General features: G+C 36.9%; 2 protein-coding genes across 2 annotated transcripts; both read right to left on the bottom strand.

Annotated features, from left to right (window-relative positions):
- Nucleotides 1-2,662: 2,662 nt before the first annotated feature.
- LOC133880317 (uncharacterized) lies at nucleotides 2,663-3,706 on the bottom strand. Its single transcript, XM_062319266.1, has one exon. It carries the CDS (start codon nucleotides 3,664-3,666, stop codon nucleotides 2,761-2,763), a length of 906 nt encoding a protein of 301 aa, XP_062175250.1. The 5' UTR covers nucleotides 3,667-3,706; the 3' UTR covers nucleotides 2,663-2,760.
- Nucleotides 3,707-8,326: 4,620 nt separating this feature from the next.
- LOC133879659 (RGG repeats nuclear RNA binding protein A-like) lies at nucleotides 8,327-12,954 on the bottom strand. The gene is made up of 6 exons (XM_062318309.1): nucleotides 12,566-12,954; nucleotides 11,199-11,943; nucleotides 10,669-10,783; nucleotides 10,432-10,590; nucleotides 10,274-10,336; nucleotides 8,327-8,861 (listed from the first exon to the last, which is right to left on the bottom strand). Exons 1-6 carry the CDS (start codon nucleotides 12,798-12,800, stop codon nucleotides 8,646-8,648), a joined length of 1,533 nt encoding a protein of 510 aa, XP_062174293.1. The 5' UTR covers nucleotides 12,801-12,954; the 3' UTR covers nucleotides 8,327-8,645.
- Nucleotides 12,955-13,863: the final 909 nt, after the last annotated feature.

The following is a 13,863-nucleotide window of genomic DNA, read 5'->3' as shown; positions in this document are numbered from 1 at the left end:
TTCGCTTATATCTTTTTAAATAGGGAAAACTTCACTTAACCCTATAAACTTCCATCATTTTTACAATCTCTCTGCCTCTCAAAGTTCAAAAACTTTCAATTTAATGTAAAACTTTCAATTTTTTACAATCTCACCCTTATTAGGGTTTGAGGTTAAATCAGATAGTCAAATGGTAAAATAACCTTTATACCCCCTATAAAATTTATAAAATTACAAAATTACTTTTAAATTACAAATTTTTTTTTTTTTTTTGGCAGGGAAAGTACACAAACCCCCCCTCCTCAAGCTACTACTCAATTGTCAATGTGCCATCCAAACTACCAATTGTGTCAATGCTTCCTCCTAAACTACCAAACAATGTCAATGCATGTCTCTCCTAATCACAAAAATATACTTCCTAAAATTATAAAATTTCTTAAAATTATATAAAAACAAAACAAAAAATATTTACAAAAAATAAAAATTTTGAAAAAAAAACTAAAAGCAACAATCAACCGTACTCAATTATGGGAAATGATTTTTTTACGTCACATTACCTCACATCAATTCTACACCAAAACACTTATGGTGCGTTTGGGTATTGAATTTTTAGAATTAGAATTGAATTCTAATTCTATTTACAAATATCGAGGTAAAAAATTGTGTTTGGGTGTTGAATTTTGAGATTGAAAAATATTATATTTTAATAGTAAGAAATGATTGGAAGTTTAAAAAGTTGTGTATAATGATTAGTATTTTGAAAAGTTGTGTGAAATAATAATTTAAATAATAATAATAGTTTATTATATATTGATTATTTAATTAAAATAAATAAATAATATTTTTTTAAAAAAATAATTCAAATCAAAATTAAAAATTAAAAAAAAAAAAAATGAAGGAAGGGGTGGCTGCCAACCTTTTGGGGGTGGCCGCGCGGCCTCCCCCAAGCACCCCCGCGCGGCCTTCCCCAAGGGTCGGGGGTGGCCGCGCGGCCACCCCCATGGGGGGTGGCTGCTAGCCGGCAGCCACCCCTCTTTTTTTTTTTAATTTCTTTTTTTTATTTATTTATTTTATTTAAATTATTAATATTTTATTATTTAAATGTGGGACCCACGTGTTGTTTTAGTCAACTTTTCCTGCGCGTGGGTCCCACCATTAATCTGAAAAACAGCATTGAATTTTCTCAAAACTCGGGTCAAAACTCGGGTCAAAATTCGGGTTTTATGCGGGTGGGTGGGTTTTAGAAAAAACCCGAGTGGAATAATTATTCCACTTGGTTGCCAAACAGTTCATTAGGGTTTAAGATTCATGCATGTGGGTTCCATATATATAAGTTTCATATACATAAATCTCACCCGCAATGTATTTTAATATAAGACTAATATAAAATAATGTGACATAAAAATATCCCACTCAATTATATCTCACAATGCCTCCCATTCTTCGCATCACACGTCCACATCAACACTCCCATGTAGACAGAGATCAATCCAAACAACACTGAACCTCCACTTCATCCTCATAAATATCACCTATCCCATCGCACCATCCATTACTGACTTACTTGACTTATTTTTAAAGAGTAATGATATTTTTATATTTTCTATACATTTAATTGTTAAATTTATCTTTAGTTTTATGAATTCACAAAGTCTTAAAAAAGAAGAAAAAAAAGAGGTGTTCTGAAAAATGAGGGAGACTCCTTCCCTTCGATGGTGCTTCCATCCTGTTCCTTCAAAAGTTATAGAGGTTTTTTGTTTTCCCCTTACTTAGATTCAGTAAAGCTTTTGTTCTCCTAAGACTATGGAGCTTTTATTTTATTTTATTTTATTTTGTCTTTGTCTTTGTCTTTTTCTTGTCAGGCAAGAAAGTTAATACGAGACGTTTCGTAAGGAAGCAACCTATATGTTCATGTCGTTAGCGAAAGTTTGGTTGAGTTTTCTTCTTCTACATCTACTTTTGAGGCCAGATCTATATTTTTCCGCCAGTTCCCGCAATACACGCGCAGTTTCTCTTCCGACGTCGGCTTGTAAGGAGTGCTTTCTGTAGTTGTTTTTTACTCTCTTTTTTAGAGTAGTTTTTGAAAGTCTGTCTGTTAAATTTATAGATTTTACAAGACTTTTTATGGCTTGTTAACTAGATCAACCATCTTTTCTTTGTTAGGGGTGCTTTATTGTTAAAGAGTGGCTCAAACATATGTCATTGTAATATTTGTTTATTTGTAGATAGCACCCAAATTAAATTTTTTTAGCTTAATGTGTAGGCTGTGGATGTGCTTATACTCACTGTATTTGACATCGGGCCTCTTCAAATTAAGACATGATAACTCCAATTATTTTGTTCAAAATAAATTCACATAGTCTTACAAATTTAAAACTTAATTATATATGTGTATTATTTCTCATTTCCAAAACTGTTATGAATGCATTCATGCATTTGGTGGATGACCATTTAGTTTCATTTATTGGAATTCTACACATTCATGTTATCTTTTAGAATTCCATAACATTCATGTAATACATTGATGTAGCCTTTTAATTCATGTCCTATCCTTTCCTATTCCTTAACCTCCCACTATGATTTATGTCTATAAAAGGGAGTATTGGATACTTTGTAAAACACACAATTATAAAGAAGAATCATACATAGTTCCTGAAGAACTAATTTCATATTTACAATCTCTTTATCTTGTCTTGTTATTTTCATTAATTTTACAACAAAAACCTCATTTTTAAACAAAAGCCCCCAAAAAAAAGCTATTATGACGCGCGTGCGCATCCATCATCTGGTGCGGACGAAGAAGACGCGGTGGCTGACACTGACGTCGGAAACGGCGTCGTCGAACCCGACGAACTTGCATTTTGCACCGCCCACCGGAAGTGTAACTGTACCGACTGTATTCTCCGGGACCAGATTCGTGGTCCGGCGGTACGGTCCGAACCACTTGTTTTGCATGTAGCGGTTCTTCCTCCACGGAGGAACGGAGAGCTCCCTGCTCCTCAGCGTTCTCTTCACCACGTTGCACATAACCCTCACCACCTTCTTCAGCTCCTCGCTACGGACGACGAAGACCCTCGGCAGAGAGCGCAGAAGCGTCGAGTACTGGTCCGTCGGCCGGGCGATCTCGAACTGTGCGGCGAAGTCGAGGTCGACGAGGTACCGGGTGGGGTGCCACGTGGAGGAGCCTGGTTGGACCACGTCAATGAACTCGTAGCTCCCGGCGGTGAGCCCCCCTGAGGAGTCCCACTTGGTCTTGCAGATCGCGGCATTGTGGCCCAGCTTACGCAGAAACGCCATCACGCTTCGTCGGAACGCGTTTCGGTTCGATCTCAGCCGCGAGAACGTCTCCGCCGCCTCTGAAACGTGAGCCACGAGCAAGTTTCGGTACGAGTCCACGGCATTGTCTCCGGCAGTTGATCTAAGCATATCTTCCACCTCCCCGCGAAGGTCGGACGCTGAGTCGAGTCGCTTGGAGTAGTCATGATCGTCGTCGCGGGAGTCAGCCTCGCAATCGTTCTCGAGGAAACCGTGGACGAGCTCGGAGAGGCAGGGTGAGTCGTCACCTGTCGAGTGCTCGCTGCCGCTGCTGGCATAACTGAGTTGGGTTTGATCTTTGCCGACGAGCCGAGCTCTGACCTTCTCGTCGAGCGGGTCAGTAACTCGCTTAGCCCTAGCAAACTCCGCCATCGTTGTTCTTGTTCAAGAGAGCTTTCAAAGTCTCAACAGATTTGCATGTTGATGATCAGGAAATACGAAATGGAAAGCCTTTTATAATAAAGGAAATGCCGAAATGGTCGTGTCTTTTGAAAAGAGAGAGAGAGACAGAGAGAGAGAGAGAGAGGGTTTGGAGGGGAATTTACGTGGGAATATTCGGAGAAGGTGAGTTTTGGGAGTTGGGGGAGATTAATAATTTGAGAGGATATGCGGGGAATTAAATTAAGTATCCGAGTAGGACTGTACAGGTGGCAGCATATCCGACAGTACCTGGGGGGGTTTATTCCAGTGATTTTCCTGTATTACTGTTGTGTCGGAGCTTAAAGACACGTGGAATTCATATAATGGGTCCCACGTAGTGGGATTAACTCATGTCTTTATACTCCTGTATGGTAGTTGTGCAAGAACCGTGTCTTGGTTTATTCGGATCGTGTAACACGAGACTAGCACGTGGTCAAATATAAAAGCTTGCAATTTGCAAGAGAAAAGGGTTGGTTTGGTGCCTCTTGGTGATGGGAAATGCTGGATGGGGGACACTCATCCGTCCCCCATCCCCATATATAATAAAAAAATAAATTTTTATTAAAAAAGTTGGCTTTCATGAGACATCAAAGCCAACTTTTTAATAAAAAATTATTTTTTTATAATAAAATGCTCACAGGGGACGGATGAACATACCCTGTGTAGCAAGTCTCCTTGGTGATTGTCAAGGGTTAGAGGTGGGGATTGATTTGTTTGACATTAAGGAATCCAAATTATTGATCATATGTACCAAGAAGCTTGAGGTTGTGTGGATTGTGGAAATCGATTTAATCTTTATCTTTTATTTATTATTCTTATCTAACCATCACTTTATTTCTAACGAGTTCTTAATTTTTTGGTTTTTTATTGGATTTACAAATTCTTTGTTCTTCGACCCAAATTAACAAAAATACCTATAATTTTTCATTATCTAAATCTTTGCCTTTATTTTCGTCTTTTCAGATTATTTTATTTTACTTTTTTTTTTTTGAATATTTGTATTTTTTTCTTTCTTTTTTATAATTTTTTTTTCTTTTCACATTTTCTTTTTTCTTCTTGTTTTTATCATTTTGAGTGCAGAAATGAGGCATTACAACCTCAATAATAGATTATGTTACTTAGTAAAAATTGAAACATTATGGGCATTGTAAATATGGTAGTAGTTAGAGGGTGTAAATGTAATTTTTCTTTATATATATATATATGTAAGATTTTAAAATGTGAGATTTGAAAAAATGATTTTTAAAAACGCAAGATAAGCGTTTGGTAAACTCGCAGTTTAGCATTTAAAATCGCAAATTAACCTTTAAAATTCTGTATTTTTTTAAAAAATACCATCATACTAGCGATTTGAAAAAATATATTTTCTGCGTTTTTAAATCGCAATTTCCAAACAATTTATGTTCTGTAATTTAGTTTAAAATAGCACTTATTATCTACGAAATCGCAATCTCAAATGCACCATAAATCTATATGCATCCTATATCTATGCACAACTTATTATCACATGCTACAGCTGTTCCGCCAGCTTGTGAAAGAATTGTAAATAGAGAAATGATTTCTACACTCATTTCTCACAACAGCTCCACAACAAGCTGACGTGGCTGGTAATATTTTATTATTTTTTGGTTTTCTTTTCTTTTCTTTTTGTAAAAAAGTAATAAAATATTACCAGTCACGTCAGCTTGTTGTGGGACTGTTGTGAGAAATGAGTGTAGAAATCATTTCTCTTGTAAATAACTTGATAAAAGAACATCTGGTTTATCAGACAATGGCGGTGGCGTTCGACAGTCTATCTGCCTTGAATGTATTTTCCAACAATATTTTGCCGTTGTATCATATTCTTAATGTACATCTCTTTTTAAATTAATCGTTTGATATTTAAGACTCACATTTAGATTCTATAAATCCAATAGTTAATTTAAATATGCTGATGTGGAACATTGTAGGGGTATGACATGGATCAGAGGCCATCTGATGGTGACATGTCATCATGTTGATATGAAATATAGAAAATGCTAGAGATGCTACCAATTTGATTACAAAATGAATACGTCATCTTACGTGACATCTACGTGACGTATATTGGTAGTATATCATGTGGCCACGTGATATAAGTTTATCAAATTGTTAGTGCATTATCATATTTCAAACCACAAATATAATACATGATATTTACTCTATATAAATAATGGTGAGATACTACCAATATACGTTTATTTATAATGGTTTAAACCAAAAATAACTTATAATATAAATTCCAAATCACACACAAAATAATAATAATAATAATAAATCTATAAAGATATGAAGCAAACTCCAGAAATTGATTCTGTATTTTTCCTATCAAAATAAAACTCAATATTCTCATAATAAAAAAGAAATAAAAACCCACCATTTCAATGGAACCTTGACATTCACCATGAGTGCCTTATGGTAAAGCTTTTTTTTCTTTTTTTCTTTTTTTTTTTTCTTTTTTTTTTCTTTTCTTTCTTTTTCTTTGTTTGTTTCGAAGTAAAATGTTTTCTAAAAATCATATTTCTTATTTTTCAATATTTGGTACGATGAAAAATTATGGTTAATTAACTTATTCATTATTTATATAAAGTAAATATCATGCTTTATATATATATATATATATATATATATTTTCGTAAACCTATACTTATCATCAATTAGTTCATATTTATTAAGATTTATCATATTTTAGTTAATAAAATAATTTTTTTTTTTTGTATAAAAATTAATTTTATAAACTTTTGTTATGGGCTAGAGACTCGGAACGTGTTATTGGCTTAGTAATAGAAAAAGGCAACAGGATCTAACCTCCTGTATTTACTTATGGTGACAAAACTCACAAGCAACTACAAGAGTTGTGAATAATTTTCTCATCCTTATTATTGAAAAACTTCCCCCTTATATTATCGTAATACAGGGTATTAAGAATATAAGGAATACATGGTTGATAGGGAAAGTACTAAACCTATTGGGGCACTAATTCCCTTATTGACACTGCCCAGACCTTTGCTTTAGGAGCAAGAATCTGAATTACCTTATTAAAATTACTTGATGCATAAGTCGTGGAACATACCCACTGCATCTATTATTCTTCCTAAATAAGACATAGCTATTTAAGGGTCTTCATAGCTGGCACAAGGATCCATTGCGGGCACCAATTCAGCATCACAACCTTCCTTAATCGAAAGTCCTTCTAATGCACAGTTGTTGCCTTGTAACAACTTGTATTCGTACTGAGGTTCGTTTGGGTTTGAGATTATAAAAAGTACGATTTAAAAATAGTGATTTTAAAATGTGTAATTTAAAAAAATAATTTTTAAAAACGCAATTAAGCGTTTGACAAAATTACAGTTTAGTCTTTGAAATCGCAGGTTAACCTTTTAAAATACTGCGTTTTCAAAAAAACATCCAATTACCTACGATTTGAATAAACACTTTTTTTGCGTTAACACATGCAGGCAAATACAAAAAGTTAACAAGTTAACAATTATGTTTGTGGTCTTATACCATCTATATTGAGCTCTTCAAATTTTTTTAAAAAAATTTTAGCCTAAAAATCTATTTTTTTTATTATTATTTTATCTATCACTTTTAAAAATTTTATACACCAAACTCTCCAAATATTTTTTCATTTTAACTAAATATTTTTTTTATTATTAGTTTTAGTTGGATGAAACTAGGGTTGGCAATTTTTGACACGACCCGCGAACCCGACACGAACACGACACGAAAAAAACCGGGTTTGGGTTTATTATAATCGGGTTCGGGATTATAATCGTGTTTGGCGGGTCAACCCGCGGGTTGACCTGCCAACATGATTATAACCCGATTGCACTGGTTGACCCAATAACACGATTACCCGCCAACACGATTATAACCCGGTTACGCGGGTTGACCCGCCAACACGATTATAACCCGATTAAAAAAAAAAAAAAAATTGAAGGTTGAAACATGTGAAAACAGTGAAATTGATGCCGTGTCGGGTCGTGTCGTGTCGAATAAACGGGTGACACGTTTTTTAGTCGGGTTTGTCGGGTCGTGTTCGGGTTACCTGATTATTAATCGGGTCGTGTTCGGGTCACGTGTCACAACCCGATTAATAATCGGGCCGGGTTCGGGTTGACACGTTTATATAATCGGGTGAATCGAGTTGACCCGAACCCGACCCGTGAACCCGAATTGCCAACCCTAGTTGAAACTAACTACCATATGAACCCAGATAGCCTTTCCAACCAAAATTCCATCTTTTGTAGAGAAATGAAATACCCATAAACAAAATTCATCATTACCCACAAGAAAGACAATCTATGTACAGTCAAAACACAATTGAAAAAAGAAAGGGGTTTTTCTTGGAATGCCGGCTCTCTTAGGTGATGCCTACATAATTGTTCACAAAGTCAGGATGAATAAAATCTCAATCATTTTCTAGCAGAAGGAAATTAAAACTGCTCATATCAATGCTCATCACCTACAACTATGGGACAAAAACCTGGGTTCCTATATCAATATGGTAATCCCAGCCAGTTAACACACAAATTTGTGTTGTCCTGCCTGAAATCCATTAGGTAACTGGAAGTAGTCAAGCAAGCAGGACTAAAATAGAAACTCATACAAACAAAATTCAATTATTTGACCAAAATCAATAATATAACCATCACAAGAACCCAAAACCGAAATATATAGTGCAAATAAAAAAAATTCCACTAAATCCCTTGAAGCAAAGACGCGATAAAATGATCATCCTCCCCAAGTAGATTCTATTGATATAAGAAAAGAAAGGAATGGCAACCGCCAAAACCTCAATAGACTTCTTCAAAATTTGGCCCAATTAGCAGCTAGAATAGGAGCTAGTCCAATAAACATCGGATGATATCAAACAGAAAGAAAGAAAACAGTCCAAAGAACAACGAACTTCAGACTTTAACTGCTCCTCCCAGAACAGGAAATTGGTTAGGATCCTCAAAGCTAGGTGCAGGATCAGCCTCCGCCTGACGTCGCCGGCCCAGAAATTCTCCCCTAGACTCACCGCGGCCCCCACGCCCACGCCCACGACCTCGACCACCATGTCCACGAGCAGCAACAGGCTGTTCGCCTTCAGCTGGTTTCAGGAATTCATTGATGTTCATCGACTGCAAGAAAAACAGAACTATGTTAATACAACAGGAAAGCCACACTGAGGCAAAGCAACAAGGAGTTTCTATGGAAGAACCTCACGAATAGAAGAACCTAGGACTAGGATCCACCCCACCTCTCTCCTCTTACAAAAAGATAATAAAAGAACTGCATAACTGCTAATACCATGAATCTATCACAATAAACTAGCACTACACCAAACATACCCCATAAGCTATCCGCATAAGTCATGCATCACTAGGGTGCAAAGAAGAAAGCATACATTTAAACCGTGAAACAGTGCACTAAAAAGCCAGCATGTGGAAAATGCCGGTGTTAAAAGATTTCGTACAAAAGTTTCAGACTACTTTTTTATTACTTCTAATAATTTGGCTCGTTGATTATATTTTTCAACAAACAAGCAAATAGAATTAACATGTGATTCATATATATAAGAGCATCTCTAATAATAATAGCCAAAGTATCTATTAAAAAAGTACAACTCTCTACTTTAGCTAATGATTTTTCTGTACTCTATCCAACAGATTCTCTATTTTACTCTTTACTTGCATTTAAATATTATATTTTTGCCAACACTCAATGAAAAATAAAATATTGAATTTCCACACATTCTTTGAGTTACACCGTACGAATGTTGTACCAGTTCAATATTCTAGCAAAATTACACAATTTTATTTTTTTTGATAAGTAGCAAAATTACACAATTTATGAAAGCAAAGCAACCAAAAACAAAGCAATTGATCATTTTCTATAAATTAAAAAAAAAAAAAAAAAAAAAAAAAAAGGCAACAAAAACCAATGCAAAAAAGAAAATATAGTAACTAGAAACATACAATAAGACTAATAATTCTTAAGATTGACCACGCAATTGCCACGTGCTTGATAAGATCGAATTGCAGCTAAGAATGAGTTTTACCGTCTCTAATGTTCACATGCCTTTCAATGAACTCCAGAAATCCAGAGTATGCTCGTAAAATTTGTACATAGGGAGTGTCATCGATTTGTTCATATTCAATGTCACTAGTATCGTTAGTATTTCGTTCATCTTCAATAATCATGTTATGTATTATTATGCACGCTTTTATAATGAAAAGTGGGATACATAAATATCATAGTGTTTTAATTTTTCTCAATATTTTATTAGTTATAGAATAAATAGTGAATAGGCTCTATAGCCTATTCACTATTCATTCTATAAGGAAAATAACCACTTTGCCTCGTCTGCTGGATTGAAAAAAAAAAAAAAAAACTTGATAATAGTCAAATTTGACTATTTTGAGCATAAGAATAAAAAAGAAATCTACTAATAGACAAGTTTTCTATTATGTTTGCTAACAAGAACAACTATCACACTAGAGAAAAAGTAAGACCTGAGCACATATTGCACACAAGGGAGCATCATAGTTACCTTCCGAACTTTGTCATCCTTTTCAAGGCTACCTTTCTTCTTAAGCTTCTCCTTCTCAGACTTCTGATTAACATCAGAAAAAGGACATGGATCCAAATACATTACATGTAAACAATAGAAATGATAAAAAGACAAGACAAACAAACAAGTCTACACACCAGCTGGATGAAAAGGCTGTCATCTTTCTTTCTCTCAACAAGTTGCATAGACTCCAGATCCTTATCAAGTGTGACCTTTCTTTCCTCAGTCGTTCTTAATGCTTCCAAAGCCTTCCTCTTTTCAAAGAGCACCTTCTCATATTCTTCCAGTGTCATTTCCTGTAAACCAAAAGATTCATTAATTCATCTCCAATTGAGAAGATGTTCTTGATAAATTTAATGACTGACAATCATTACTTTCTCATCATCCTCATCAGTATTTTTGGCCTTCTTTTCAGAATTATCTTGAGCTTCAAGCTTTTCCTGTTCATGCACTGCATCAGTAGGTCCTTCAGTAGTCACAGGAACATCCCTGTTACAAAACCAACAGAACAGAAGTCTAAAAGCTTCAATGGAGAAATTCTACTGGACCCTGGTCGTGGCCTCCAGCTCAGAAAACCTCAGCCACTCACAATCCTACAGCATAAATGCTAGTTGTTTGGTTTTAAGACAGCTTGCCTTTGTAAACTTGATTTTTATTATGACATGATAAGCATTTGTGACATGATATATAGCTCATTGTATAATTTTCCAAATTCGTGACAACTGTAGTCATATTTTATGCAAGTGAAAAATGGCAGCCAAAAAGAGAGGAAAAAAGACAACTTCCATAATATATGGTACACACAGAAAGGAAGATCTTTAACTGTTGCAAATAAGCAAAAATAAAAATAAAAAATTGATAAGAACTACCCAAATCATAAGAGTTGCTTGCAGAAAGAGCATACCACTCAGCTCCACCACTGTAGTTATCAACTTTCACTGCATTCCCCATATCACCACTAATGTTTTCCTTCACTTCAGAATCATTTGATTGTTCACCCCTTCTATTATCCATTCCATTTTTTCTATCATAAGAGCGGCCCTCTTGGCCCCTGAAACCACGATTTCCCCCACCATACCCTCTCCTGTCACCACCAAAGCCCCGATTCACATTTCTTGGCCTCTCATCATATTGAGCCTCACTTCCTTGCATTTTACCCTCATTCTGCTCCCAACTACCATCATCATTGCCTTCAGGTCCCTGCTTCTCAATTTGATAATTGCTCGCAACATCCTGGCTCTCACTTCCAAACTCATTACTTTGATTGAATCCCCTTCCTCTACCACGGCCTCTCCCTCTCCCTCTCCCTCTCCCTCCACCACCACGCCGATGTCCCTGCCCCTGCCCCTGCTCCTGCCAATCACCCCCATCTGCATTTCCAGCATCAGCTCCATCATTCCTCTGGAAGTCATTTTCCCCTTCAGTATTCTCATTATTTCCCCCTCCATTATTGCGCCGATAGCCATCCGACCCTCTATTATTCCGCTGATAATCATTCCGTCCTCCATTATTGTGCTGATAGCCATCAGCTCCTCCAAAACTCCGTCCATAACCATTCCCACCTGGCCCAGACCTTCCAGAACCCCGACCCTGGCCCTGCTCCTGCCACTCTGGCTGCCGTTTTTTAACTATAATATCTCTTTTTGTAACTGAAAATGAAAAGAAGAAGAAGAGCGTATCAGTGAAACACTCTCGCTGACACAAACATTGAACACCAAAAAAAATCTACACAACGGGTATCACGTACAGAGAAATCCAATAAAGCAAAACAATTATAAAAATCAAACTAACATGTTACCGTAATTCCCAATCACAATATACTGTTTCAAGAATATCTGCATACCAATATTGCCGTTCCCTAAGACAACTTTACACTTCATCTCTAATCGCATAAACGACTGTTATCCCTGAATTGTTACTCCTTCGTAAAGCAATTTCGATAACAAAATGAGAAAATAAATAACAAACACACAGGGACAAAATCAATATATATATATCTGTGTGTGTGTGAAAGATCTAAGACCTCGAAAGAAACAGACCCAGATACATGTTACATCATTTCCTTTTATTTTCTCATAATACACAGTTTATTTTAACACAAAACCCATCAAATTTAGCACAAAGATTCCCCGTGTTCATGATACTAACATTCTTCTTCACCAATTTATGAGCAACCAAACACAAATCACAGCAAGATAACAAGAACCCAACGAATACAATAACGATAGAAAAACAGAAAAGAAAAAGAACCCATGGATTGGAACCAATCACCATAGTCGGGCAGCACAAGAGGCTTTGCTTTGGTCAAATCGGCGTCGTCAATACCCCATTCCGACTCTTCCTTCTTCACGGGCTGCTCTTGTTGCTGCTGCTTCTCTTTCTTCTTCTTCTTCTCCGCCGGCGGAGTCTCCGCCTTCACGGCAGCGACGCGCTCCAGTAGGGCCGAAACGTCCTCGTCACCCTCTCCATCTCCCAATAGTGCAAAGAAGTTAACCTGCCGGGCCATGAGAAACGGAAGGGAGAGGGATAGAAGGAGAAAAGGAGGCTTTGATCGATCAAACCCTAACCCTAATCTTATTGAGTTGCTCCATCGTTTCCAAACAGCATTGTTTGGGGTTTTTATTAGCCAAGCTTAATGTGAGGAGTCTTTCTTTAGTATTTAATAGGAAATGAGAAGCTGAGGGGTTTGCTTAGGAAGTAAGGGAACGCAGGAGTCAAAAGTCGTCAATTTCATCCCCTTTTTTTTGGCTATCAAAATTATTTTAGAGAAATATTTTATGGGGATTTTTTTAGTTATTATTCTTCTATTTATTATTTTATTTGTTTTAAAAAAAAAAATCAAAGAAAGAAGGGATAATTGCACCGGAGGTCCCTGTGGTATACCATAATTATTTTTCACTCCCTATGGTTTAAAAAGTTCACTGGAGGTCCTCGTGATATGCAATAATTACAAATCGATCCCTGGCGTCAAATTCTGTTAAAATTTTTAACAGATTCCGTCAAATGCCACGTCAGCGCCACGTGTCGCCAATAAGATGGCGACACGTGTCTATCGTAATAAAAAATATAAATTTATTAAAAAATAAATAAAAATACTTATTTTTTTATAAAAAAAATTCAAAAAAAAAAACAAAAAAAAAAAAAAAAAGCTGAAGGGGTGGCCCAGCCACCCCTTTGGGGGTGGCCTGGCCGCCCCCAGCCACTGGGGGTGGCCGCGCGCCACCCCCAGTGGCTGCAGGGGGTGGCGCGCGGCCACCCCCAGTGGCCGGGGGTGGCGCGCGGCCACCCCCAAGGCCCAGGGGGTGGCCTTCGGGCCACCCCTAGATCTACTAAGGGTGGCCATCGGGCCACCCTTAGAAGATCTAGGGGTGGCCCGAAGGCCACCCCCAATGGCCTGGGGGTGGCCGCGCGCCACCGCCGGCGGCCTCTGGGGGTGGCGCGCGGCCACCCCCATGGGCTGTTGGTGGCCTGGCCACCCCTTTTGGGGGTGGCCAGGCCACCCCTTTCCCATTTTTGTTTTTTTCTTTTTTTTTTTTGTTTTTTGTTTTTTTTTAAAAAAAAAATAAGTA

The sequence above is a fragment of the Alnus glutinosa genome, chromosome 10 (genome assembly GCF_958979055.1).
Source record: "Alnus glutinosa chromosome 10, dhAlnGlut1.1, whole genome shotgun sequence".
In the NCBI taxonomy this organism is placed as follows: domain Eukaryota; kingdom Viridiplantae; phylum Streptophyta; class Magnoliopsida; order Fagales; family Betulaceae; genus Alnus; species Alnus glutinosa.
The sequence above is the reverse complement of the archived record's forward strand: the minus strand, read 5'-3'. Positions and strand labels throughout refer to the sequence as shown.